This window comes from Suricata suricatta, chromosome 17 (genome assembly GCF_006229205.1).
Source record: "Suricata suricatta isolate VVHF042 chromosome 17, meerkat_22Aug2017_6uvM2_HiC, whole genome shotgun sequence".
NCBI classification, from domain to species: domain Eukaryota; kingdom Metazoa; phylum Chordata; class Mammalia; order Carnivora; family Herpestidae; genus Suricata; species Suricata suricatta.
This window is the reverse complement of record NC_043716.1, coordinates 39,471,891-39,495,889: the sequence shown is the minus strand read 5'-3', so window position 1 is coordinate 39,495,889 and position 23,999 is coordinate 39,471,891. Positions and strand designations below refer to the sequence as shown.

Below are 23,999 nucleotides of genomic sequence, written 5' to 3'. Positions count from 1 at the left end.
GGGGATGTGCATGGGGCTGTCTATGGAAGCACAGAAAGTGTTCAGTAATCAACAGCTAACATCGTTATAGTGTACCCTGCATGCTAGGGTCTGCTCTAAACACTCGATCAGTGTAGTGTCGTCCAATGAGGTGTGTACTATAATTACACCTATTTTATAGAGGAGAAATTTAAAAGCTCCAAATGATTGAGTAAATTGCGCAAGCTCACAGAGCTAGTTGAGAACCCATGACTAGTTCAACACATACAGTCAAGCTCCAGAATATGAGCTCTTGACAGTACCATAGTTTCTTGGGACGCGTGCCTGGCTCACTCCATGGAGCATGCAACTCTTGATCTCGGGGTTATAGGCTTGAGCCCCATGTTGGGTGTAGAGATGACTTAGAAAAATAAAATCTTGGGATGCCTGGGTGGCTCAGTCAGTTAAGCATCTGATGTTGGCTCAGGGCATGGTCTCATGGTTGATGAGTTCGAGCCCCACATCGGGCTCTCTGCTGTCTCAGTGTGGAGCCCACTTCGGATCTGGATCCTCTGTCTCCCTCTGTCTGCCCCTCCTGCATGTGTTTATTCTCTGTCTCTCAAAAACAAACAAAAATAAAATCTTGGAAGCACCTGGTGGCTCAGTTGGTTGAGCATCCAACTCTTGATTTCAGCTAAGGTCATGATCCCAGGGTTGTGAGACTGAGCCCTGTGTTGGACTCTGCACTGAGCATGGAGCCTGCTTAAGATTCTCTCTCTCTCCCTCTGCCCCTCTACCCCACTCACACACACATGTGCTCTTTCTCTCTCACTCCCTCTCTCAAATAAAAACAAGTAAGTTAATTAATTAATTAATTATTTTGAAATAGGGGTACCTGGGTGGCTCAGTCAGTTGAGGGTCTGACTCTTGGTTTCAGCTCAGTCATGATCTCATGGTTTCATGAGTTCAGGCCTAGCATTGGGCTCTATAGTGACAGTGTGGAGCCTGCTTGGGATTCTCTGTCTTCCTCTCTCTCTGCCCCTTCTCCGTTTACACTGTCTCTCCCAAAAATAAATAAATAAACAAACTTTTTTTTAAGTCTTAAAAAAGAAACAATACTAGGGGTGTCTGGCTGGTTCGGTTGGAAGACCATGCAACTCTTGAACTTGGGGTCATGAGTTTAAGCCCCATGTTGGGTACAGAGATTAAATACATACATGCTTTTTAAAAATCTTAAATAAAGGGGCACCTGGGTGGCTCAGTCAGTTAAGCATCCAGCTTCGGCTCAGGTCATGATCTTGCAGTTCATGGGATCGTACCCCACATAGGGCTCTGTGCTGACGGCTTACTCAGAGCCTGGAGCCTGCTTCGGATTCTATGTCTCCCTCTCTCTCTGACCCTCCCCTGCTCGCGCTGTCTCTGTCTCTCAAAAATAAATTTAAAAACATTAAAAAATTTTTAAAAATAAATTTAAGAAACATTAAAAAAAAATTTTAATCTTAAATATATAATACCATAGTTTCTTAAAAAGTTACAGTTTTCACAGAGAAAAAAATTAAGGTATTCTAACAGCTTTACAACTGAAGGCCTAGAGGCCCAAGAAGACTCTGATATGTTTTCCCAGATCCCACTGTAGCAGATGAGGGAGCCGAAGCATTGTCTCTCTGTCATGGAGAAGCCCAAGCAAGGTCTCACGCCTGCCCGTCAGGCCTGAACCTGGTCCTTTCTCAGGTCACTGGCTGAGCACTTACATGCCTAGTCTGCATTTCTTCCTTTTTTAAAAGTTTGCTTTCTTTTCTTCCTTTTTTAAATGGCCATTTTAGAACATCCCCATGCGGAGCACTGTCTGTCCTTTATAGAACTTGAGAAAGAACCAGTAGAGGTGATTTTCCAGGGAAAAGTGCTTTAGGAGAGCTCTGAACTCTTGAGGTCAGCCCACCTCCACCCTCTGAGCTATCAGGTAACTTCCAGATGCCAAGGAAAGCGATTGGCCCTGTTTCTGCTTCTGCCTTCACCCCAGGGGAGTTCTGTGCGAGCCAGCCATTTGTTTTTATTCCACTGTACACAAGGTCGAATTAGCACCAGATTCTTCCTCCTTCAAAGGAAATTCCAGCGTTTGGGAGTTTTTCCTAAAGTTTGGATGGCAGTGATGGAAAGTGCCTGGTCAAAGTAATGCTGCTCTGAAGATACCAGATGTCACCGTAGTATTTCCCTGTGGAAGAGACATCTGTTTGTAGTTGTAGAAGTGAAACTTAAGATTTCTTTAATTTTTTTCATGTTTTTGCTTATTTTTGAGAGAGAGAGAGAGAAGGTGTGAGCAGGGGAGAGGCAGAGAGAGAGGGAGATACAGAATCTGAAGCAGGCTCCAGGCTCTGAGCTGTCAGTACAGAACTCGATGCGGGGCTCAAACCCACGAACCATGAGATCATGACCTGAGCCAAAGTCAGATGCTTAACTAACTGAGCCACCCAGGTGCCCCAGAAACTTCAGATTTCCTAACTCATCTCATAACTAGCCACCCTCATCAGTGAGTGTCAGCTTGGATACAAAAATTCCTAATCCTTTGTAATTTTCACTGCAGTGTTTGGCTCCAGATGGCTGCCTGGGGACAGCTTTTAGCATTATGAGCATTAGATCCTGTCAACAGGTTGGGATCCAGTGTCTTCATACAGATACTGAGACTGGCAAACATGGAGGCTGTCACTTAAAACAGAAACAGACTTGTCATGCTGCTCTTCTTACTCCTTTGTCTGTAGTTAAAATGGGGGCAGGGAGGCTCATTTCCTAAAAGGCCGTGATGAGTGTTTAGCTCCTGAGTTTTCTGTACCCCCATCTCTCTTATATAAACGAGGTGAGGTCCAGGCCTAGGCAGTCTTTTAGTGGAATGCAGAGAAAGAGGGTCAAGAGAATGATCGTTATCCGGATGATATCTATCCAGCCAACTGACACAACTTTAGATTTCTTATAAATGATGTGCTTCTGCATGAGAACCTGTGCCAGTTCGTGGGTAAGAATTTGCCTGTCCCAGCGCTGTAGCCACCAGCCACACAAGGCCCTTTTGAAATTTAGATAACTAAAATTAAATAAAATAGGAAGTTTAGTTCCTCGCCCACCGTAACCACATTTCAAGAGCTCGGTAGCCACATGTGACTTGTGGGAACCTTATTAACACAAATGTAGAACATTTCCATCATCACAGAAGTCTCTTTTGGGCGGTGCTAACCAGCACTGTATGTAAGTGGAGGAGGCACCGTGGAGGTCCAGTGTAATCCCCTGGAAACCGGGCCGTGAGCTCAGCTCAGTGAGGACAGGCAGAACGAGGCTTCACTTCTAGATCAGATTAACTTCTAGAGTAAAAATGGTTTAGATTACCTAAGGGAACCGTGGCCGTTCTTAAAGCAGTGTGAAGGCAGGAACACATGTTCAGAGACCAGAAGTGAGACGAGAAAAAGAGCATTTAACATCGACATAGACTTCTCTGACAGAATGAGGGTTAGTCCTGATGGACCAAGTCTGGGTAAAAACATCAAACTGCAGTTAATAGCTTGAATATTTAGTCATCCAAACCTTGTATTAAGTATAAAGAAGGCCCAGGTTTTTGTCACTAATAAGAAATGAAATCACCAGGAAGGAGCCCGGGCCTGATTGGTGGGGAAGTGGAAAGCTCAGCCTCTGAATAACAAAGGGTGACCGGAGGGTGGCTCAACTACACGCGCACTTTAAAAAAGTCTTCTAAAAGGCATCCAAGGTTCTGACATTGGACTGATTGTCTCTGGGACATGCAGAAATGGTCTGGTGGTAAAGAGAAAGTCCTTCATTTTCGAGAGTCTGTTTATGTTGTGTTTTATAAAATGCATACTCTTTTATAATTGGTGTTTCTCTCTCTCCCTTCCTGTGCACTCCTCTTCTCCCAGATCTTCAGGGGCCTAGAAATCTGTTGCTATGGGCCCTTTACCAACATGCCCACAGGTAAGAGACTGGGGGAGGTGGCGAGGCCGGCCCCAGCCTTTCCCTTACGTGGTGAAGTGTTACGGAAGAGGCCATCTTAAGGGGGTTGGCGAGGGACAGATGAGCAGCCCCAAGAGGGCCTGGCAAAGTAATTTTGCTTCTGTCTTCTTTATTGGTTATTGATTAGATTTTTATGAAATTTCCAAGTGCACTTGAGGATTTCTCAGTGTTTCTGCACTTTGGTGTAATGAAAACCAAGTCTCTAATAGGTATCATTTCAAAGATGAGTCTGTTGACCTCAGTTTACTCAGTTCTAGAGGTTATTCTCTTTCTCTACAACCCGTCAGGCAAAACTGCACTTGAACGTTACCCTGTGGCAAAAAAACCCAGCCCTGTGCCCCTTCCTGAGAGAAGTATGTGAAAAGTTAGGTTCTGCGGTGCAGCGTTCTCTGCTCAGGTGGGGTAGATCCGCCCTTCTTGCCCTTTGGTTTAAGAAAGGAGGGAAGTCATCAGTTAGGGAGAAGATACCTTTCAGATTCGTAAATGTTAAGAGGGAATTCTGCTCTTCCTAAACCATCTTCATTTGATACTAAGAAGCAAACACAGCAGCTGCATAAGCCCTGTGGGCCTGCGGCCCCACACAGGCCCAGAGCAGGCGGGGGAAGACTCTGGATGAACATTTTCTAATTAACTTTGACATTGAATGTGATGTTATGTTTAGGAGTGCTGTGGGGCTCAACTCTGCAGTCGTGGAGCACTGAGGCCCTGGTGTGTGTATAGATTCAGTTTGTTCTCTTCAAAACAAAATCCACCCACCTTTGCTTCTGTGCCCCCTGCCACCCCAGGGATCAGGTTCTCTTGCTCCTCGGAAGATGGCCTTGGCATCTGGTCAGAGACAGATGAGCAGCCCCACGAGGGCCTGGCAAAGTAATTTTGCTTCTGTCTTCTTTATTGGTTATTGACTGGATTTTTATGACCTTTCCAAGTGCCACTTGAGGATTTCTCAGTGTTTCTGTACTTTGGTGTAATGAAGACCAGGTGTCTAGCAGGTATCATTTCAGAGATGAGTCCGTTGACCTCAGCTCACTCAGACAAATAGGAGTGCCTCAGCAGTCGCCAGAAATGGCTGATGAAAAGGAGCATCCAGAGAGGCCCAGGAGCCATGCATTGGTCCATTCTGCTGATTTCCCAGGTGCAAGGGGAACATCTGTTCAAGCCCTTGTGGTTTCTGTTCCCCCGATTGTGTGGATTCCAGCTCAGCACGCAGCCCTTCCCCACTGATGTGCTGAGTCTGTCCAGAACAATGTGTATTTTTTTTGACTGAATGAATTATCTTCCTGTCTCTTGACATTTACAGAAATTACCACCAAATGTGGTGCTCTCAGTAGCCGTGATTATCAATTACCAGCACAGAATTAGGCAGGGAGGGAAGGCAAGTGAGCATTTTTTCACAGTATCTTAGCCAGCAATTTAAGCAAATTAAGGGAAATTAGATCCTGGGTTCTTTTCTTCCAAAGTGTTTTATTTGGGAGAGTGTCAAACCTTATCTACCAAGCGGCCTTCTGGGGACCGATAACCAGAGTAGGTAGCATATTGGTGGCAAATTGACTTAGAATCCATACCTGGCAAAGATTCTAGGTCCAGGCCTCTCTGTCCTTTTGGAGCAGAGAGATGCAGACTTTCCCACTGAGGAGTCTCGCTGTAAGCCTATACCCAGAGGAGCGTGGGGTAGAGGGCACAGGTTAAGTGTGTAGAGCCCTGTGGTGAGTTTAGGTCTGTTTGTGCCATTTAGATCAACTAGAGTGGATGGTGCGCCTCTGTGGGGCTTCTGTGGTGAAGAAGCCTTCATTATTCACTCTCGGCAAGGTAAGCGTTTGATACCAGATGTCTGTCCTATGATTGAGCAAACCTGGTTGGTACCCATCAGTCCCTACGAACCCAGTCAGTGGCCCTCAGAAGCCTCTCTTTGCCCCAAGTCTTCTCTGACCGTGACCCAGTCGCCAGAAGATGCCGTCTGTGGAGGATGAGGAAGGGCTTGAGTTCTCCAAGCATTTAATTTATTGAGGGAAGGCTCTCCCGCCAACCCTTTTTGCCATGTGCCCATCCCCCTCCTTTCTGTGGTCCCGCCTAAGCTAGTCTGCTTCAGCAAACCATTAAGAAATGGTGGTGACTATTCCAGAAGCCCTGCTCTGATACCCTCAGTGCTGTTTCCTTCCTGTGGATGCAGGGTACTCACGCAGTTGTGGTCGTGCAACCAGACGCCTGGACAGAGGACAGTGGCTTCCATGGTAAGTCTTGCTATAAACCTTTGTCCGGAGGAGTAGGGGTTGCAGGGCCCAGATAAAGTATGAAGACTGTGGTTATTTTAGGTCTAAATGTTCTGATTTGATCAATTGAAGTACCTGGTGCACCTGTATGGGGCTTTAGAAGGCCATAGGTATGTGCCTGTGACATGGGGGGTCCTGCGTGACGAGTCGGGGTCACCACAGGTCACCCAGTGTTTGATTAACACAGTTCTCAGCACCTTCTAGGTGCTCAGTGAATGTTTGGATGCATACATGCATGCATGTCTAAAATGTCCTTTTAAAAGTTTTTTGGTTTCTTTTGTGTTACGAAAGTAAGACATGAACTCTTTCCATTGTTGGAGGTTAAATATTAATTAATGTTCATCACATAAAATATAAATGAACACAAACACAAGTAATCCCAGTAACCCCACCACTTGGAGATGGTGATGGTAAAATCCTGTAAGGCGTGTGTGCGTGTGTATGTACACACATATATTCATACAGATGTGATTGTGCTCATCATCTGTTTTGCTTTTTCTCCTAAGATGTTGCAAAACCATTAAACTGCAATGCTGTTTTGCTCTCTGGTGATTCCCTTTAACAGATTGGAGCTCCTGTTACTAAAGTTGCCAGAGGCTGTAGGCTTTCACCAGCAGTCAGTCCTCGGCCTTCTAAGTAAGGTCCTATGTCCTGAAGCATTACTTAAGATCACCGGTTTTGCACCTACCTCAGTAGCCCTATGAACTCATACAGCCATGTCCCCGAGAGCAGATGGACAAGAATCTGGCCTGGGGAAATGTGAATGGACTAATTTCTGCTTGTGTTCTTTGTCCCCAGCAATTGGGCAGGTGTGTGAGGCGCCTGTGGTGACCCGAGAGTGGGTATTGGACAGCGTAGCCCTCTACCAGTGCCAGGAGCTGGACACCTACCTGATCCCCCAGATTCCCAGAGCTACTGCTGGCCCCGGCCAGCCATGTGTGTGGCGTACAGGGCCTGTCGCCACAGGACCCCAAGAATGACCGTAAGAAGCAGCCGTTTTCCAGGCCCTAGGAGTTCCTCTTCAGTCTCCCCACAGTTCCGGTTCCTGAATATTTTATGTTCATCAGCTTGAGAAGAAATTCTGGCTATGCAAGGGGCCCGTAAAGATTTTCTGCTTCAAGTCTCCCTTTGAAATCTACCATGAGCACAAAATTGTGGTAATTTTTCACCTGAAAAGAATGTAAAACCATTTAAACCCTGCCAATTGAGCAAGATGCTGATTCATTATTTATCAGCCCTATTCTTCCAACTGGGGATGTGCCTTAGAGCTGGAGGCACAGAACGGCCGGCCTCAGGGGGGTAGCTGGGCTCCCTGAGTTTGCTTCTCTAAGATCCTGTGTCCACAAGGCCAAGAGTCAGGGCCTTCAGGGGAAGGCAAGTACTTGGGGAATCCGTGATGGGACTTAAAATCAGAACAGCCCTTGGGCAGCTCGCAGATGGAGCAGAGCATGGGTGGAGGCCTCGGGGGGTGGGGGGATTCAGAGGCAGGTAATGGATATAAATATCACCCCTGAGGGTTAGAGGAGATGGGAGTCCTCCTGCCCTTTAGAAATCCAGATTTCTAAAGATTTCTTAGCACTGCTGTGCTCTGAACTAGCAGAATCTTTTCAAGAACTGATGTCCAAAGAAGGTCTTCCAATTCCCCCATTAGAAATAAATGCAGTGTTTATTGTTGTAGCTCTGAAACGTCATTCATTCCTCTGGCAGTAGAAGATCTCCGATAGGGATATTTCATGTCTGTAAAATGACGGCTCCCACCAGGAAAGGAGCTGTTGCTTTCCATGAGGTAATTTTCTTCTCTTTGCTTCCTAGTGCTGAACTGTACAGCTTCATAAATAATTTTGTGTGCCGAAGGAAGAGAAAGTGTTTTTCATAAACTCATTATCCAGGCCTGTTTATAGCCGTTGGAAGGACTAGGCCTTCCTTAGCCCCCTAGTGTGTGAGGGCAGCGCAGACTTGACTGTACAAAATGCGTTTTGTAAATGGTGTTGCTGTTCACCTGCAAATAAACTTGCTTTCACTTTTCACCAAGCCTGACTCCTCACCACTTATGAGCTGCAGACTGGCTCAGACCCTACTACCAACTCCTGCCGTTATCGAGGGGACTTTGGTACCTCTTGTATTTTCCGTTGCTGCCGTTGCAAATTGTCACAAATCTAGTGGCTTAAAATAACATCCATTTATTATCTCACAGTGCTGTAGGTCACAAAGCCGAGTCGGCTCGACTGATTTGTTTCACAAGCCCAAAATCAAGGCAGCAAGGCTGTGTTCCTTTCTAGGGGCTCTGGGGGTGAATCGGCTTCCAAGCTCATTTCATGTTGTTGGCCGGATTTTTCCTTGCAGTTGTGGGACTGAGATCCCTGTTTAATTACTGGCTGTTGGCCAGAGGTCATCCTTACCTTCTTCCACATTCCTAGGCTCATGAGCCCCTACCTCCATCTTCAAAGGCAGCAACAGTGGCCAAAGCTTTCTCATGTTTGGAGTCTCTCTGACTTCCCCTTCCTCATCTCTCTGACTGCCAGATCTAACTCCTGCCAGAGAATTTTTAATGTTTATCTATTTTTGAGAGAGACAGAGTTCGAGTGGGGGAGGGACAGAGAGAGAGAGACACAGAATCGGAAGCAGGCTCCAGGCTCTGAGCTGTTAGCACAGAGCCCAACGTGGGGCTCAAATCCACGAGCCATGAGATCATGACCTGAGCCGAAGGTGGACGTTTAACCAACTGAACCACCTCAGGGCTCCATTGGGGTTTTTTTCTTAATGTTTATTAATTGAGAGAGAGAGAGAGTACAAGCAGGGGAGGGGCAGAGAGAATGGGAGAGAGAAAAGCCCAGGCAGCCTCACACTGCGAGCACAGAGCCTGATGCAGGGCTCAATCCCAAAAACTGTGAGATCATCATCTGAGCTGAAATCGAGTCCAATACTTAACTGACTGAGCCACCAGGCACCCTGAGAAATTTCTGTTTTTAAGCGCTCAGGTGACTAGATCGCGCCCACCAGGCAATCCAAGGCGACCTCCATATCTTAAGGTCCGTAACCTTAATCGCAGCTGCAGAGCCCCTTCACAGCGGGGCCTAGATTAGTGTTTGAATAACCAGGGGACAGGAATCTGGGGAGGGTATTGAGATTTCTGACGACACTCCTATTTAACATATTTAATCCACAGATAAGTATCTGTATCACCATTTTCGGTCTTCACATGTTCAGAGATTAGGATCCTCTTAGAGGCAAAGAGAATTAAACCCTCACACGATTCAGCACTGCCACATTTGTCAGCAGGGTTGAGTGGGTGAGGGGAGAGTGGAGAAAATAAACTGGCCTAGGACATGTTTATCTCATGGAGCCTTCATCACAGCCCCAGGAAATGGGTATTTGTCACCTCATCTGAAGAATGAGAATGGGAAATAGAAGATTTTGCTCAGAGTTTGCACAGCTAGTAAGTTAAATGGAAATCTGAACCCACGGTCAGAGGCACTGGCTCCAGCCTCAAGGGAATTGGGGGAGAAGAGGGGCTTGTGGGAGGGACTAGCACTTTCTTGACTCTTTTGCGAACCACAGTGGGAGGCAGGAGACTGTTCCTCTCCCTGGGAAAGCAGGCCTCTCGGCAAAGTGCAAAGGGCGAGTGACAGGATGGACTCAAGGCTTCGGTTTCGACCTCCCATCCAGCCTGCGCCTTCACATTGCCTATCTTTCAGTGATTCAAGCCTTCCAGTTCAGGGGCGCCCGGCTGGCTCAGTCGGTGAAACATTCGACTCTTGATCCCTGGGTTTTGAGTTTGAGCCCCACAAAAAAATTAAAACGTCCAGTCCAGCCTCACAAATGGCCCCACATCTGCAGGGTTCACGAAGCCAGCCCACCAGGGAGTCCCTGGATCAGGTAACCTAAGGGCAGGTGGGAAGCAAGTGCCCCTGGCCCAGGCTTCAGTGACTGATGTCTCATTTCCAGTGACAAGCCGTGGCTTACTGGGCCCTGGGGTGTCCAGTCCTGACAGGCTGGTAGAAAAGCCACATCCATGTAGTATAGTCCGTCTTCCCAGGAGTCCTGGGGGAAAGCAGGGATGCCTGAGACACAAAAGTTTTCTGTAATGATCTCTCAAGATCTCCGAATAAATATCCCCTCCCCCGCCCCCATCTGTTTTTCAAGCTGCATAACCTTTCCCGGAAGTCAGCTTCTGGCCGTGGCCTCTTGATGCTTAGCTGGGTTTAAGAGTCTTATCTGGGGGCGGCGGGGCGGCTCAGTTAAGCATCCCACTTCAGCCCAGGTCATGACCTCACAGTTCACGAGTTTGAGCCCCGCATCCGGGCTCTGTGCTGACAGCTCAGCACCTGGAGCCTGCTTCGGATTCTGTGTCTCCCTCTCTCTCTGCCCCTCCCCCAGTCTCACTCTACCTTTCTCTCTCAAAAATGAATAAACATTAAAGTCTAAAAATAAAGAGTTACCTGATGATGGAGCAAATCTACTTGCTCCTTTGACTTCTGGCTTGAAGATGGCCTCTCACTTCACCCCACCATCTAACCCTCTCTGGGCACAGAAGCATTTGGGGAACTAGTTCTGTGCTGTTATCTCACAAATGAACTTCTGCAAAGGAGCTGCAAAGGCAGAAGAGGAGGGATTATCATGCAGGTGCAGGGAGGGGGCTAGAGAAGAGCTCCACAGATTCACTGCGCCCCCCAAAAAATGCAACCTGAATCATCAACAAAGTATTGGCTCGAACACATGCAGAAGAAAAAGAAATCGCTGTTGGGCTGGTTGGAGCGGAAGGAGCCAAGCTGCCCAGAATGTCTCCTGTGAAGGCTGTGAGGAGCAGATAAGCAGGGCCCCAGAGGTAGGCGGCGCAGGGAGGAAGGCGGCGTGAGGGGGAGCTACAGATCTACCCACAGAAACCCAGGACAGAGGGCTTGCTAGCCCGGGACAGAGGGAACTTGCTTGTCAAAGGCTGTGGATGGCTGAGCCAGAGGCCCTGTTAACCGTACTTCGGATGCTTAGTTTGGCTCCCTCACACAGCCTGGAAATCTGCCTGTAACGAGGAGAAAATTAGAGAAATGAATCTGGGCAAATAGAAAATTAAGAACTGGAGACCGCCAGCTCCTGTAGGGAGCAGCCCTGGGGAGATGCAGGGGGCCTGATCCCGAAATGAGTCCGAATGATCAGGCAAATCCCAGCAAGGGTCGGAGGGTCTGGAGGGAACGGAGGACTGGATGGAGAGTGTCCCCGCGCGTTACGAGGACTGGCACAGATGAACTTTGGAGACCTCGTTTCAGGGGCCCGGAATAAGGCAGTTTCACCAGCGGCTGAGCGCAGGGGTTCTCAAACCAGGGTCCCCTGATGGGGATGAGGGTGGCGAGTAACAGCACTGCTAGGAACTTGTCCGCTCTGCCAAACCCAGGGCCTCACTCCCAGCATACCGAACCAGAAACCGGGGAGTGGGGCCCAGCAATCCGATTCCGAAGCAAGCTCATGTTTGAGAACCACTGGCTTAGTGTAAGGGGCTGCCGAATGGTTTAAAATGTTACCTGAGGTCTATTTTGTCCAAGGTGGCTCTTGGACCTCTTAAGGAAAACGAAGGTTTCTGGACTAGTTAGTGGTTCTTATCTACAAGGTTGCAGCAGCTGGCTTCAGTTGACTCCAGAATGGCCCTTTAAATAAATACAAAGCAAAGGTCAAAGATTAAATTATATTAGCAGCCTAGGAGCAGAAGGGCCAGACTGCTTTAAAAAAACAGCTAGAGATTTTATTAATATTTAAATTGCAGTGAAGCCACAGCTGCAGCCTTTGACTTCAGCATGGAGATATGCAAATGGGGCTTTCTAAAGAAAGGCAATTTCAGACAGCCCTCAAGGTAACAAGAACAAATAAAACAAATGATTTTGTAATCTATCTTTATTGACTGATGGAAAGCAAGGCGAACAGACAACCCTTACCTAGTGAGAGCCAGCCCCTAGTGCGCTCTTGGAGGGGAGAGGAGACAGCTGGCCTGGAGGGAGAAAGCAGGCAGGACCCATCAAGGGAGACAGAAAAGACCCAAGGAGGACAAAACAGAGGGAGGCAGATGGGAGGAGAAGATGACTAAATTAAAAGGGAAGAAAAATGGAAACCCAGCCCTGGGTTCTGGGGACCATCTGATCTTGCCAGGTCTCGGGGGCAACGGCAATAATAATCATTAATGACTATCATTTGCCACATTCCTATGAAGGGCCATGCACTATTCCCAACATACAAATGAGGAAAGTGACACTTTGAAGGGTCAAGCAACTTGCCCGGGGTCACACAACAAAAGGAGGTGCCGAAGCCTTGATGCAGACGTGTGAGGCTAAACCGTGCCCGGAACCAGCCCTAGGAGGTGGTGAGTAACAATAAGGTTAATGATTGAGGGCAGACTATGAGCCCGGTTCTGTGATGGCCTCTGTGCGCGTGTGCGTGTGCACTGTGGTTGTGCAAGAGAGACGCGATCTATTTCTGGTCTTCTGAGGACACATTTTTCTGACCCACGCAGTCTTCCTACACCATCCACCCTCAAGCTGAAACCCAGCCTCTCCAGAGCCTCACCTGCTGCTCCCTCTCAGGCACCCTGGCCACCAAACATGGGGACCCACGGGTTCTGTTCACACTGTACCTTGTCCTCAGTGAGTCCACATCTTCCAACTCCGTGGTCCCAATCCTGCCACCCCAGCTCCTCCACAGAACCTTCACCAACCTTCCAGCCCAGAGTCTCTCCTCCCACAGAATACCCCAGAAATTTGCTTTGTTTATGACACTTTCTTCCAACAGTAAGTTATGTGTGTGTGTGTGTGTGTGTGTGTGTGTGTGTCTGTTTTGTCCGTTTGACTAGAAGGTCCTTAGAGGCAAGATTAGTATCACTTTATCTGCTTGGAACCCAGCCCCCAGTATGTGGCAGATACTTTGTTAGGTGCCCAGTGAGTATTTGCTGAATGAACGAGTTATGGATGAATGAATGGACCCATCGAGGGAAGGTCTTATCCAACTGATGGTCCCCCCTCATCCTCCCAACTCAAGTCCCTGGAAAATGAGCCCCATTCTGCCATGGGAGTGCTAATTCCCTCCAGTCCTTCCCACCCACTTTCCCAGCACTGCAATTTACTCCAACCACTGTAAGAGATCTCGGTCTCCGAGAATTACTTCCTTCCTCGTCTCAGCCCACACCTACGGGTTCCTTCCTTGATTCTCTTTTGCCTGCCATGAAGCCTACTCCTCTGTGATTAATCAAACCAGCACCCACCTCTTCGTGTGTCCTCCGGCAAAGCCTCCTCCAGGCTGGATGCTCGAGACGCAAACGGCTGCCGCCATCCCGGGAGAAATAATTGTGATGCTCATGATAATCCCTTTGCAAGTTCAAAGCACTGGCACAACTAGTATTTCTCCCTCTTCACTTGTTCCCTGGGAGATGACGAGGGTAAATTGTTCCTCCCACTTCACAGGTGATAAAACTGAGGTCCTTGTCAAAGGTCACCCCGTGAGGGGCGCCTGGGTGGCTCAGTCGGTTAAGCCTCCGGCTTCGGCTCAGGTCAGATCTCACGTTCGTGGGTTCAAGCCCCGCGTCAGGCTCTGTGCTGACAGCTAGCTCAGAGCCTGGAGCCTGCTTCTGGTTCTGTGGCTCCTTCTCTCTCTGCCCCTCCCCCTCTCATGCTCTGTCTCTCTCAGTATCAAAAATAAATTAAAAAAAAAAAAAGGTCACCCGGTGAGTCGGTGACTAGCCTGGGACTCCCTATTCATTAGGACACGGATGAAAATGCCCTCATTATGTTGTCTGGGCTGTGTTTGTCTGAGAGAGAGGAAGTGTAGACTTCTGTGAGTGGAGACAAGGGCCAGAGAAGAAAAAAGCAAGTTCGTGACCCTGTAAAGGTTTTCTTTCCGTGCAATGCAGCAGTTGGCACTGGTTGATTCCACAAGAGGTTGTTTTGTTTTTTTAAACATTACCACATGTCCTATCTGAAGGTAACACAAACATACAGGTAAGCAGATGTTTGCCATCTTTCCTTGAAAATGACTTAAGCCAAAATGTAGTGCATATTAGCAAGAGAAACTCAAACGACAACTTATGGAAAGCTTCCCAGCTGTTAGGCTCTAGGTCTGTGGAATGAACCAATGCCAGAGAAGTAGAAAAGCTTTCTTTGGTGAAGCCTGTCCCTGGGGTGTGTGGAGGGGCGGCCTCTCTTAGTGGTGGTCTCAGGGCCCCTCTGTAGCTGCCAAGGTAAGAAACCTGCTGCGGGATCACCCCCAAGCCCACAGGGGCTCTCTGAAAGCCATGGAAGCCAAGATCTGTGCTGGAGTCTCCTTCGGTTTCTAACCAGATGCTGGAGAAATTGAGAAGAAGAAAAAAAAAAATTCAAGAGACCATTTCCTGAAGATAAGTGCCCAGGGCTGTGGTGGCAGTGATGCTCTCTCCTGTCCCCACGAGAATCTGGGTCTTCTCGCCTGGCTCCATCCTAAAGCTCAGGGCTTGTCCCTTTCACTCCCAGGCCAGCTCTGGGCTTTTCTCAGCCTTTAGCCCAACAGCAGCCTCTATTACTCCTGGGCTCTGCTGAGGTCTCAGCAGCTTCCCCCGTGCCTTCCCCGCTGGAGGCTGGGGGGTGGGGGGCAGCTTCGGGCAGAGGGGCATGACCCCTGGGCCCAGAGAGGTGGTGGCTCTGCAACCTTGTGAGTACGCTACATACCACAGAACCGAACCCCTTCAAATGGTTCACTGTATGATCTATGAATCTCACCCCATTTAAAAATAAAAACAGGGGTGCCTGGATGGCTCAGTTGGTTAAGCGTCTGACTTCTGCTCAGGTCATTATCTCACAGTCCGTGGGTGTCTGTGCTGACAGCTCAGAGCCTGGAGCCTGCTTCAGATTCTGTGTCTCCTCTCTGCCCCTTCCCTGTTTGTGTTCTGTCTCTCTCTCTCTCTCAAAAATAAACATTAAAAGAATTAAAAAAAACAACTGACCCCTGTTACTAGCTCTTTGGGATGGGGCGAGAAGCCTGGGCCCTGTGACTTGAAGCTCCTCACAGGGAGTGGCGGGTGAGCGACAATGGGAAGGCGGGTCTGGGCCTCCCCCCTCCTTCTCCAGGACCAGATGGAAACTGGGGTTGGGGAGAAAGGTCCAACTGGGGTAGCACAGGGGTCTGGGCCAAAGAGAGGCGCTCAGTGAAAGCCGGGAGGCTTCAGCCGCCGCTCATTTGCATCATAAGTGATTGGTTTTCCCTGCTCGTCCCTCATTAGGACACAATGGACAGTTGTTTGCTAGTGCAGCAGATCCGTTTACCAAGGGAGAGAGGAGACCGAGCAAGAGTGACTGATGGGCCATCGAGAGGAGGTAGGTGCGGGGGTAGCCACCTCCCCTCCCCTGCTCCCCCAGGCCTCTGGGAATCACATGTTCTTACACACTGAGCAGGGACCTTAGAAAACAAGGCAACTCCCTCCTCTTACAGATGAGGAGACTGACATGGTAAGAGGGGATGCGACTTCCGAGGTCGAGTTCCAAGCAGAACCGGGGTTTCGAAATCTACGATCTAAATTCCAGCCTCTCTTTTTAGGATTTACTCCACGTGTCGGCGATACCTTCTCCATTCTCCGTGGTTCTGTGTCGCTGCGATCTTTTCCTCCTGTTCCAGGCTTTGGTTTCCCTCAGTCCTCTCCTGTGTCCATTTCATCTCTCCATTCCTTCCCCCTTTCTATCTTTTCCTCCCGATTTCCAGGCAGCCAGGATAATGACTACACTTCTAATTAACCCCTGCCCTAACAAGGGTGGGTCCGGCAGGAGAGGCAGCAATTTTGAAACTGTATTGGTGTGTTTGGGAGATAATTGGGGGGAGAACTGACATGCGTTGCCCCCCCTTTTTTAGAGAGAGAGCACATGAGTTGGGGAGAGGGGCAGAGGCAGTGAGAGAGAGAATCTCAAGTAGATTCCACACTCAGCACAGAGCCTGACATGGGACTCAATCCCGTGACCTGGGACCATGACCTGAGTTGACATCAAGAATCAGACATTCAATCGACGAGGCCACCCTGGTGCCCCGTATTGGGCCTCTTGTAAGCCAGGCACTATGACAGACACTTGACGTAGTTTATCTTATTTCATCTCTTGAGTCCTGCAAGGTAGATGTTCTTAGACACAAAGAGAGTAAGAGAGGCTCAGAGAGATTGGGAACACTCAGCTGGCAGATGGTGGCTGTCTAGCTCCCATATCCCTGGCCCTCACGCCACACCCTGGCATAGGGGCAAAAGCAGGGTATGGGGCCCAGTGATTCCAGGCTCACGGGAGGCACAACCTCACTGAAAGACCCCACTGCTTTTTTGCTCCCCCTAGGCTGCACCTGCCTTTCCCCACGACCATCTCTATCTTCTGGCTCCCACTTTCCTCTGGGCCCCTCTGTGTGGTGGTAGTGAAATCTCACAAATGCAAGCTTAGGTCCCTGGGGGTCAGGGGCCGGGGGAGGGGGCAGCAGATCAAGAGGGAGAAACCCGACAAACCACAGACCCTGGAGGTCTCCCTCCTGCTGACATCCCCTCCCAATTCCCTCCCCTTTGTGGGTCAAACTTGCCAGCATCTGTGTCTGTCTCATTGTGCTCTGGGGGAAGGGGAGAGTCGGGGGGTGAGTGGGTGTCTGTGTGCATGAACATAAGGCCTTCGGGTTCATTCTGACACTGAATGAAAAACTCACCAATTATTCGTCCAATCTCATTAATATGCAGACAGACATCTGTTATTTAGGAGTCAACAGCAGAAGCATTTTCTTGGGGGGGAGGAGCAGTTATGTACATGCCCCTTGTTTCTTCGGCTGCTTGGGAATCACCATACCCGCCTGGACCTGGAGCCTCTCCTCCCCCTGACCCTCACCCCCACCCACCACCCACGAGGCGAGGCGGAGAGGGAGTAGGGGATTTACTAGAGATGGAGACAGACCTGGGAACTCAGCTGGAGGAGGGGAAGCGGGAGAAGGGCTGCACTGTGTAGAAGGAACTCTTTTGTTGGCAGAGAGGGAAGGGGGAGTAGTACAGAAGAGCTGAGCCCCTTTCCTGGGGTTTCCAAGTGTGGAGTAGGTGGAGACAGCTGTACCAGGATTGCCTGCCAGGGTCCCTGTATCCACTGGGAACCTCAGGGACATGACCCCTTTCCCCCCACCTCCCTCAGCCTGAAGCGTACACTCGATCTGAGTGTATCTGGGGTGAGGTCGCCATGGCAACGTGGGGTTCTCACCCAGAGACTTTAGCTTATGGGGATGTTCAGAAAAAATGGGGGTCAAAGGACTTCAGCCTTTGGAGTCCTTAAAGCTCTCTCTGGCCCTCAGGGTAGACATGGGAGCAAGCCACCGAGACCTCCCCTTCCTGTCTTTTGGCCTTCCTCCAGCCTTTGAATCCAGAGCACCAGAATCCCCCTTCAAGAGGCTTTTCCTGATTCCCCTGGGCCTGGCTCAGAAGCAGTTAGGCCTGGGTGTCTAAGCTGTAAGGAATAAAGGTTCACCTACAAAGGGTCAAACAGCTTTTCTACATCCGTTCTCCTCTCTGGATCTTCCTCAACATAATGAGCTAGATGCGGTGAGCGGCTCTTTTCCAGGTGTGCAAACTGAGGTCACACAGGTGCAGAACCTCACCAAACGCTCCCCAGGGAAGGAGTCACAGCGCTGAGACCCACGCCCTCTGCCTCCAAATCTCAAGGTCTTTTCAGGACTGTCCCTTCTGGGAAGGCTGGAGTCTCAGAGGGAGGACCCTCAGTCAGCTGAAGCACTTCAGGGGTTAGACCCAGTTCCCACCCCTGACCCCCCACCCCCACCCCTTCCTTCTCCCTCCTCCCTCCAGGGCAGGCTGATTGCAGAGGTTAAGAAACACTGGCAGCATCACAGCGTGATTAGTTGTTTATTTCATTAAATGATTAACGAGGCTACATTGTTTCCCAAACGGGTGTCTAATTTGTGGGGGAAACAGCTGCAGAGGAAGAAGCTGGGTCTGACTCCTGCATCTGGGGTGGGGGTGGGGGTAAAGTTCCCTCCCTCCAGTCTGCAGGGGCCATTGAGGATCTAGAAAGAGCCCCATTCCCTCCTCCCACCCATTGGGCTCCTCAGCCCTGTGGCACAGCCTCCTCCCCAGAAATAAAACGTCTGGCAACTCAGACCTGCAGAGGAGACCACAATCTGTTCCTGGTGGTACTGGAAATGTATTAAACTTTGGGGGTTCCCCCCACCACTGATTTATTTTGCTAATTATGTTTGCTTTAGGCAGATATTGAAATGCATTTGTGTTCCCTGAGCCTGGCAGGAGGGGGCAGTTGGGAGAAGAGAGGGGCCCAAACACTCTGCCCTTTGGTGGCTATAGGCTTGAGCCTGCTTTGCAGCAAAGTCCAAAGAGGAGAAAAGAAGCCATGGCCAAAATCCCAAGGTGATGGTGTGGCAGGTCCCTGTGGGGGAGGGGTTGGGTTAGTCCTCTGGGACCAGACTGAGAGACACCTAGCTGGGCCCCAGCCCTCTCCAGCACCCCCAATCCAGGACTCAGGGTGTTGGAGGAGGGTCATGGAGTCAGCCCCTAACCTCAGTTTGGGTGCCCAGTACCCAGGAAGCTGTCCCTGAATCCTTGAGATTAGCTGAGACGGCCTGGGACAGGGTCCTGTAGGTCAGGGAGGGAAAGGGGTGTCTGGTGAGCCAGCAGTGGGTGGGATTTCCCTTCCTCTCAAGACCAAGCCCTGGCATAGGGAAGAAGAAGCTGTTTTCAATGACACATCTCCAAGCCGAATCCCCCAGCCCCCATCACCCCATCCAGATACGCATCCGTTCCAAAACCAAATCTGGTCAGTTCATTCTCTGCTTGAAGTCCCCGGTGCCCCCTCACATCCTCAGAGTGAAATCCTGGCCCCTTTGTGGGCCCTGACCTACCTTCCCAGCCTTGTCTTCTGCCCTCCTCACCATGGCAGCCCCAACCGTGCCACATTCTTTCTCATCTCTATGTGTCTGCACATGCTGTACCCTCTGCCCAGAGTGCCTTTCCTACCCCTTCCCTGCCGGGCAAACTCCTCTTCAACCCTCAGGACCTGGCTCAGGGCACTGGCTCCTGGGGCTGTCAGGGGCTCCCACAGACAAGGCACTTTCACACCTGGGATACTTCTCATTGGGCTGGCCTCCAGAGCACAGAGACTGGTCCGTTCAGAATCCAAGCCGGTGTCTGACACACAGTTGGTGCTCAGTACATACTTACTGAATGAATGAGGGAGGGATGGGCTGTGAATTGAGGGAGGGGGGGACCCAACAGACGGGAGGGTAAGGTTTGTGTGCCCTTCCAGAGTATGTCTGGGAGAACTGGCTGGGGATGGGGGGAGGGGATGGCCAGGGATGGTTCCTGGGGGAGAATGTCACCGAAAAGAGGCCAGTGGGACCAGAGCCAGGGAGGGAATACAGGACAATGTGAAACCAGACTCCCAAGAAAACAGACCAGCACTGTCTTTCCTGACAACAAGAGCTTAGGCCAGCCCCTCCACTGGCTTTCCCCTTCTGGGGGGTTGGGGAGGGCCGTGAGCAGTGACCCTAACTCACAGCTGATGTTCCCTCCAAAATCATTAAGGAGCTCAGGATGGAAAGAAGGTAAGAGCCCCTGCCTTCACCTCCAAGGAGACCCCAGAATCAAACTACTGTCCCCTTGGGTCCCTTCACTGCACAGAAGGGTCAGCTTCTGTGCTGTGGAGCTTTTTGACACTCTCCCTTCCCCCACAACTCCCAGGACACCAGCAGATTCCAAGCTGGGGGGGGGTGCAAGGGGCCTGGACCACGGTCAGCAGGACCCCTCCCACACTAGCAGGTGGCCCCAGCTGGGCTGAGGAATGAATTGCACATCGGTCCACTTAAAAACCCCTAATGGTCTTAGGATTGTCTGGCTCATTAACCGAAATGAATCTTCCCAAGACCTCTCACTCCCCCACCTCTGGCTCCTAAAAGGACACTGCTAATCTGACCCAAGGCTTCTTCCTCTGCTCCAACTCTGGGCATAGACAAGAAAGTTCTTCCCGGAGTCTAACTTTCCCTCCTGCTGCTAGAGATTGGTAGATTGGGTTTTTAGAAAGCAACGAAACTAAAGCCACAGCCGTTTTCCATGGACACGGGCTTTATTTGGGGACAGTTGCAGGAAGGGATTGAGGGAGCTAGGACTGTGGGTAGAAGGGGGAAGGACTCAACTTGCTTTTTAATTTAGTGCGTGTTGCCCGGAGGTTAGGATGAGTGAGAACAGCTGTTGAAGGGAATGGCGAGGAAAAGGGAAGGTCACAGAATGGACACTTTCCTTAGGGAAGGAAGCCAGGGCCAGGATATGGGGCCTGGGGGGTGGGGAGGGAAGGCACCCTTCATACACTAAGACTCAACCAAGGTCACTGCTTGATGCCAGCTTCCCCAGCGCCCCCCCGCCCCCCTCCAGCTCCCAGCCCCGCTCCCTGTCCTGCTAGCTTCCTCGGCTTCCTATGGAGAGGACCGGGATGAGGATGCGGGGCAGGGATGGTGGCCCCCTCTGCCTTCAGCTCTCCTGACCAGAAGAATCCCTCGCTTGGCCTGCCCTGAAGTCCCTGCCAGAGTCAGGAGGTCAGAAGCCAGGTGCGGCAGGGGAACAATCGGACCCTTGGCCACCGCTCCTCACACTCGGCCCCGCCCCGGCCCCTCACATGAGATTGCAGCTCTTGGCTCGATCCTTGTGGATCTCACTCTCGGTCCCAGGCCCCCGGTCCGGCCGGCCTGCCAGCTGAGCAGATCTCTGCAGTCCACGGCGTGAGTCAGTACGACGCAGCTGCCTATGGCCACGGCCAAGAGAGGCCACTGTGGCCACGTGGAAGACGTCCCTGACGCTGCGCTCAGAGGACCGGGAGGAGCACTCCACGTAGGACACGGCCCCTACTTGCTTGGCCAACACAGTGCCCTGGAAGGATGGAGGGCATGGAGGAAGTTATAGGGCTTAGGCTACGGCTCAGCAAGGGGCAAGGGAGGCTGAGGGCAGTGGGGGTGGGGCTGGGGAGGGTGGGCAAGGGATCGGGTCATAGGTCAGAAGCCAGTGCAAGGGAAGAGCCAAGCTCATCCCTTGTTTTCAAATCAGAGACAGAGACAGAGAGAGAGGGGCAGAGGTGAGAGGTCTAGGCTGGGACTAGAGCAGGAGGTCAAGCATCCCACCTGTTCATGTGTGACGGGGATAAGCCTCTGCTTGGACAGCTCCCTCAGCGTGGCCAGGTCCGTGCGCATGTCCAGTTTACAGCCAACCAGCACAACCTTGGCATTGGGGCAAAACTCCTGAGTCTCCCCTTGCCACTATTTGGGGGAAGAAAACAGTTATGGAAGGGTAGGTGGAAGCACACGGTGAATCTCGCTATAATGCCAGAACACCCTTCCTCATATCATGCAGAAATCATGCAGCCCTCTGTCTGGACTCTCGAGCGTGAGCAAGGAGGTAGGGATGGTGGCCTTGGGCTGAAAGCAGGATGGGGCCTAGGACAAGGGGAGGGAGGAAAGGGCTGGGGTGGGGCTGTAGGGTCAGGGGCCTTGCTTCTACCTCAGTGGCCATGAAGGGTCTACCAGCCTAAAACTTCCCCACCCCACCCCCTTTCCCAAATTTGTTCCTGGGAACAGACCAATCTGCCCTCCCTCCTCCAACTGGGAATTAGGGCTGCTTTAGCTGACTTCTATCCATTCAACGTGGGCTTTTCTCCTGGAAAGAGAGGCCTGGAGAGGAGACCACAGGGCTCTTCTGTGCTCCTGGAGGAGCATTCCCATCCCCTCCATCTGGCGCTCCCACACCCAAGGAGATGGGAAGGATGGATAAGGAATCCTTTGAGTAGGCCTCCTTGCTCTCCTCTATCTCCCCGCAGATGCTGGATCCAGCTCTGAGGACTGACTTCCAGGAAGCAAGTGTGAGGGGTAAGGGGTGGGTGGGTGAGGGGGATGCAGAAGGAAGAGAGCTTCACAAGCTCTCTAGCTGATGACCATGCCGCAAGCATCCCTCCCTCCTCCAGGCCGTGTTGTGTCAGGACCTTGGTTTCTAGTCCCTCTCAGTGTAAGCCCAAGCTCCCACCTTCTTGAGGACGCTGTCCAGTGTTTCTGGTCGGCTAATGTCGAAGCAGATAAGCACAGCATCTGAATCAGGATAGGCCAGAGGCCGGACGTTATCATAGTAAGAGGAACCTGAGAGAAGACAGGGAGGGAGGGGACAGACCGGGTCCTGAGTGGGTAGGAGGCCTGGAAGGGAATGGGAGACCTTACCAATCCTGGCCAAGGGATGCCAGGGGCACTGGAGGGAAGAGAGCAGGTTTTAGTACCCATCAAAGAGTCTGGGTTTCTTCAAGGAGGTTAAATGGTAGAAAACAACTCTCCACTTCCTTAGAGTTTTTTTTGTTTTTTTTTAAAGAAATCATTCTTAATCTTTTCTGAGTCTTTGACAAGATCGGGCGCACTCAGGGTGGTATGGCCATAGATTCTGAGTCTTTGAGAAGCTCATGAAATCTCTCCACATTCTCAAAATTTTGCATGTGCTTTCTGAGCTTTTACTGACATTTTCTAAAGTCCTCCCTGGGGGAGGTGAGTAAAAGTAAAAACCTCCTCCTTTTTAGGAGGAGGGGGAAGGGCAGGGGCAGAGCTCCCGCACAGGCTTGGGACAGCTCAGATTTCTATACTTCAGTCTACAGAAGCAGCTCCACACCCCCCTAAAGAAATCCCAAATGCCTTTCCTAAACCCAGCCCTCTCTCCTAAGAAACATGTTCCAGAATAAACCCATTCTTCACAACTTTCCCAGGTAGGCAGAATGCAGAGGAGAGGATCATCTACTGGGCTTTCTCCCTCCTTCAGGACAAGGTTTCTCTGCGTCCCTGCAAACTCTGTGTCAGTTTCTCTTGCTTTAAGTAGAAAATTGATTTTCCTTCTAAAATTCGATGGATGGGCTGGGCTCACCTGGAGCCTAAGGGTCTAGCCAAGGGAGTGGCGAGGGTAGGGGCCTTGGAAGTCAGGGTGACCCCAGGGACTTGGCTACCTGAAGTGTCCCACATGTTGAGCTCAATGCGGCGCTTGTCGATCTCAAAGCTCGCGGTGTAGTTCTCAAACACGGTGGGGACATAACTCTGTAGACAGGGATGGGTCAAGATGAGATCCTCCAGTCTTCATTCCAGATAAATGCCCTCCTCACTCCCACACACCGTCCGGCCCAGCCCCTGGACACAAGTTGGTTTGGTGTTGGGCAAAGGGGAGATCCCGGGAGCGGCTGCCTCAGCGGAATGTGTGCTAGGCTCCCAGACCTCCTCCCGATCCCTTCAGCCCCTAGTTCTTCCCCTCTCCAATGCCCGGGACCCCCGACATCCCCCTAGCGTCCCCTCCTGGATCCTCTGGTTCTCCGAAACCCCACTCATCTCGCCCTGCTCCCCAGTCCCTCCCACCCTAATCCTCTGCAGTCCTTCCAGAGTCCCCAACGCCTCCCTCGGTCCCCGGTCCTCCGAGTCCCTCTCTGTCGACCCTGGTTACCGTGGCACCCATTTCTGTCCGTCCCTAGGGCTCTAGTCACCCACCCCCGCGGCCTCATCGCCCTCCTCCCTGGACGCGGGTCCCTCACCCCGGGGTAGGCGTCCTTGGCGAACACCTGCAGCAGCGCCGTCTTGCCGCACTCCGCGTCCCCCACCACCACGATCTTGCAGCGGCCGCTCTGCCCCTCCATAGTCCCGGCTACGCGCCGGCCCCCTGCGCAGCCCCCCTCCGGGGCCCCGCTGCCGCCTCCCCCGCCGCTGCAGCTGCAGCCGCTCGGGCCGCCGACACCGGCATCTCGCGGG

General features: G+C 51.1%; 2 protein-coding genes and 1 long non-coding RNA gene across 11 annotated transcripts in view; 2 read left to right on the top strand and 1 right to left on the bottom strand.

Annotated features, from left to right (window-relative positions):
* BRCA1 (BRCA1 DNA repair associated) overlaps nt 1-8,264 on the top strand; it is a 59,076-nt gene extending 50,812 nt beyond the window's left edge. For 6 of the 9 annotated variants that reach the window (XM_029926860.1, XM_029926859.1, XM_029926862.1 and 3 more), the window contains 4 exons: nt 3,873-3,927; nt 5,699-5,772; nt 6,086-6,194; nt 7,032-8,264. In XM_029926860.1, coding sequence (XP_029782720.1) covers nt 3,873-3,927; nt 5,699-5,772; nt 6,086-6,194; nt 7,032-7,213 — 420 coding nt within the window. In that variant the 3' untranslated portion in view covers nt 7,214-8,264. The remainder of the gene's footprint in view (nt 1-3,872; nt 3,928-5,698; nt 5,773-6,085; nt 6,195-7,031) is intronic. The other 3 variants (XM_029926867.1, XM_029926864.1, XM_029926863.1) reach the window with 1 other exon arrangement.
* A 4,106-nt stretch (nt 8,265-12,370) lies between these two features.
* On the top strand, nt 12,371-17,574 carry LOC115281539. The gene is made up of 3 exons (XR_003904368.1): nt 12,371-12,576; nt 15,457-15,550; nt 17,526-17,574. It is a non-coding gene; the product is annotated as an uncharacterized LOC115281539 (long non-coding RNA).
* A 497-nt stretch (nt 17,575-18,071) lies between these two features.
* RND2 (Rho family GTPase 2) lies at nt 18,072-23,947 on the bottom strand. The gene is made up of 5 exons (XM_029926922.1): nt 23,786-23,947; nt 23,213-23,300; nt 22,261-22,370; nt 21,366-21,500; nt 18,072-21,117 (listed from the first exon to the last, which is right to left on the bottom strand). Exons 1-5 carry the CDS (start codon nt 23,885-23,887, stop codon nt 20,863-20,865), a joined length of 690 nt encoding a protein of 229 aa, XP_029782782.1. The 5' UTR covers nt 23,888-23,947; the 3' UTR covers nt 18,072-20,862.
* Between the last annotated feature and the right edge of the window lie 52 nt (nt 23,948-23,999).

What these genes read in the sequence shown, in the direction of transcription:
- RND2 (XM_029926922.1), bottom strand. Translation starts at nt 23,887, where the DNA reads ATGGAGGGGCAGAGCGGCCGCTGCAAGATCGTGGTGGTGGGGGACGCG. An exon ending in CCAAGGACGCCTACCCCGGG is followed by an intron (nt 23,301 to 23,785) that starts GTGAGGGACCCG and finishes CCCTGTCTACAG; the next exon opens with AGTTATGTCCCCACCGTGTT. An exon ending in CAACATGTGGGACACTTCAG is followed by an intron (nt 22,371 to 23,212) that starts GTAGCCAAGTCC and finishes GTCTTCTCTCAG; the next exon opens with GTTCCTCTTACTATGATAAC.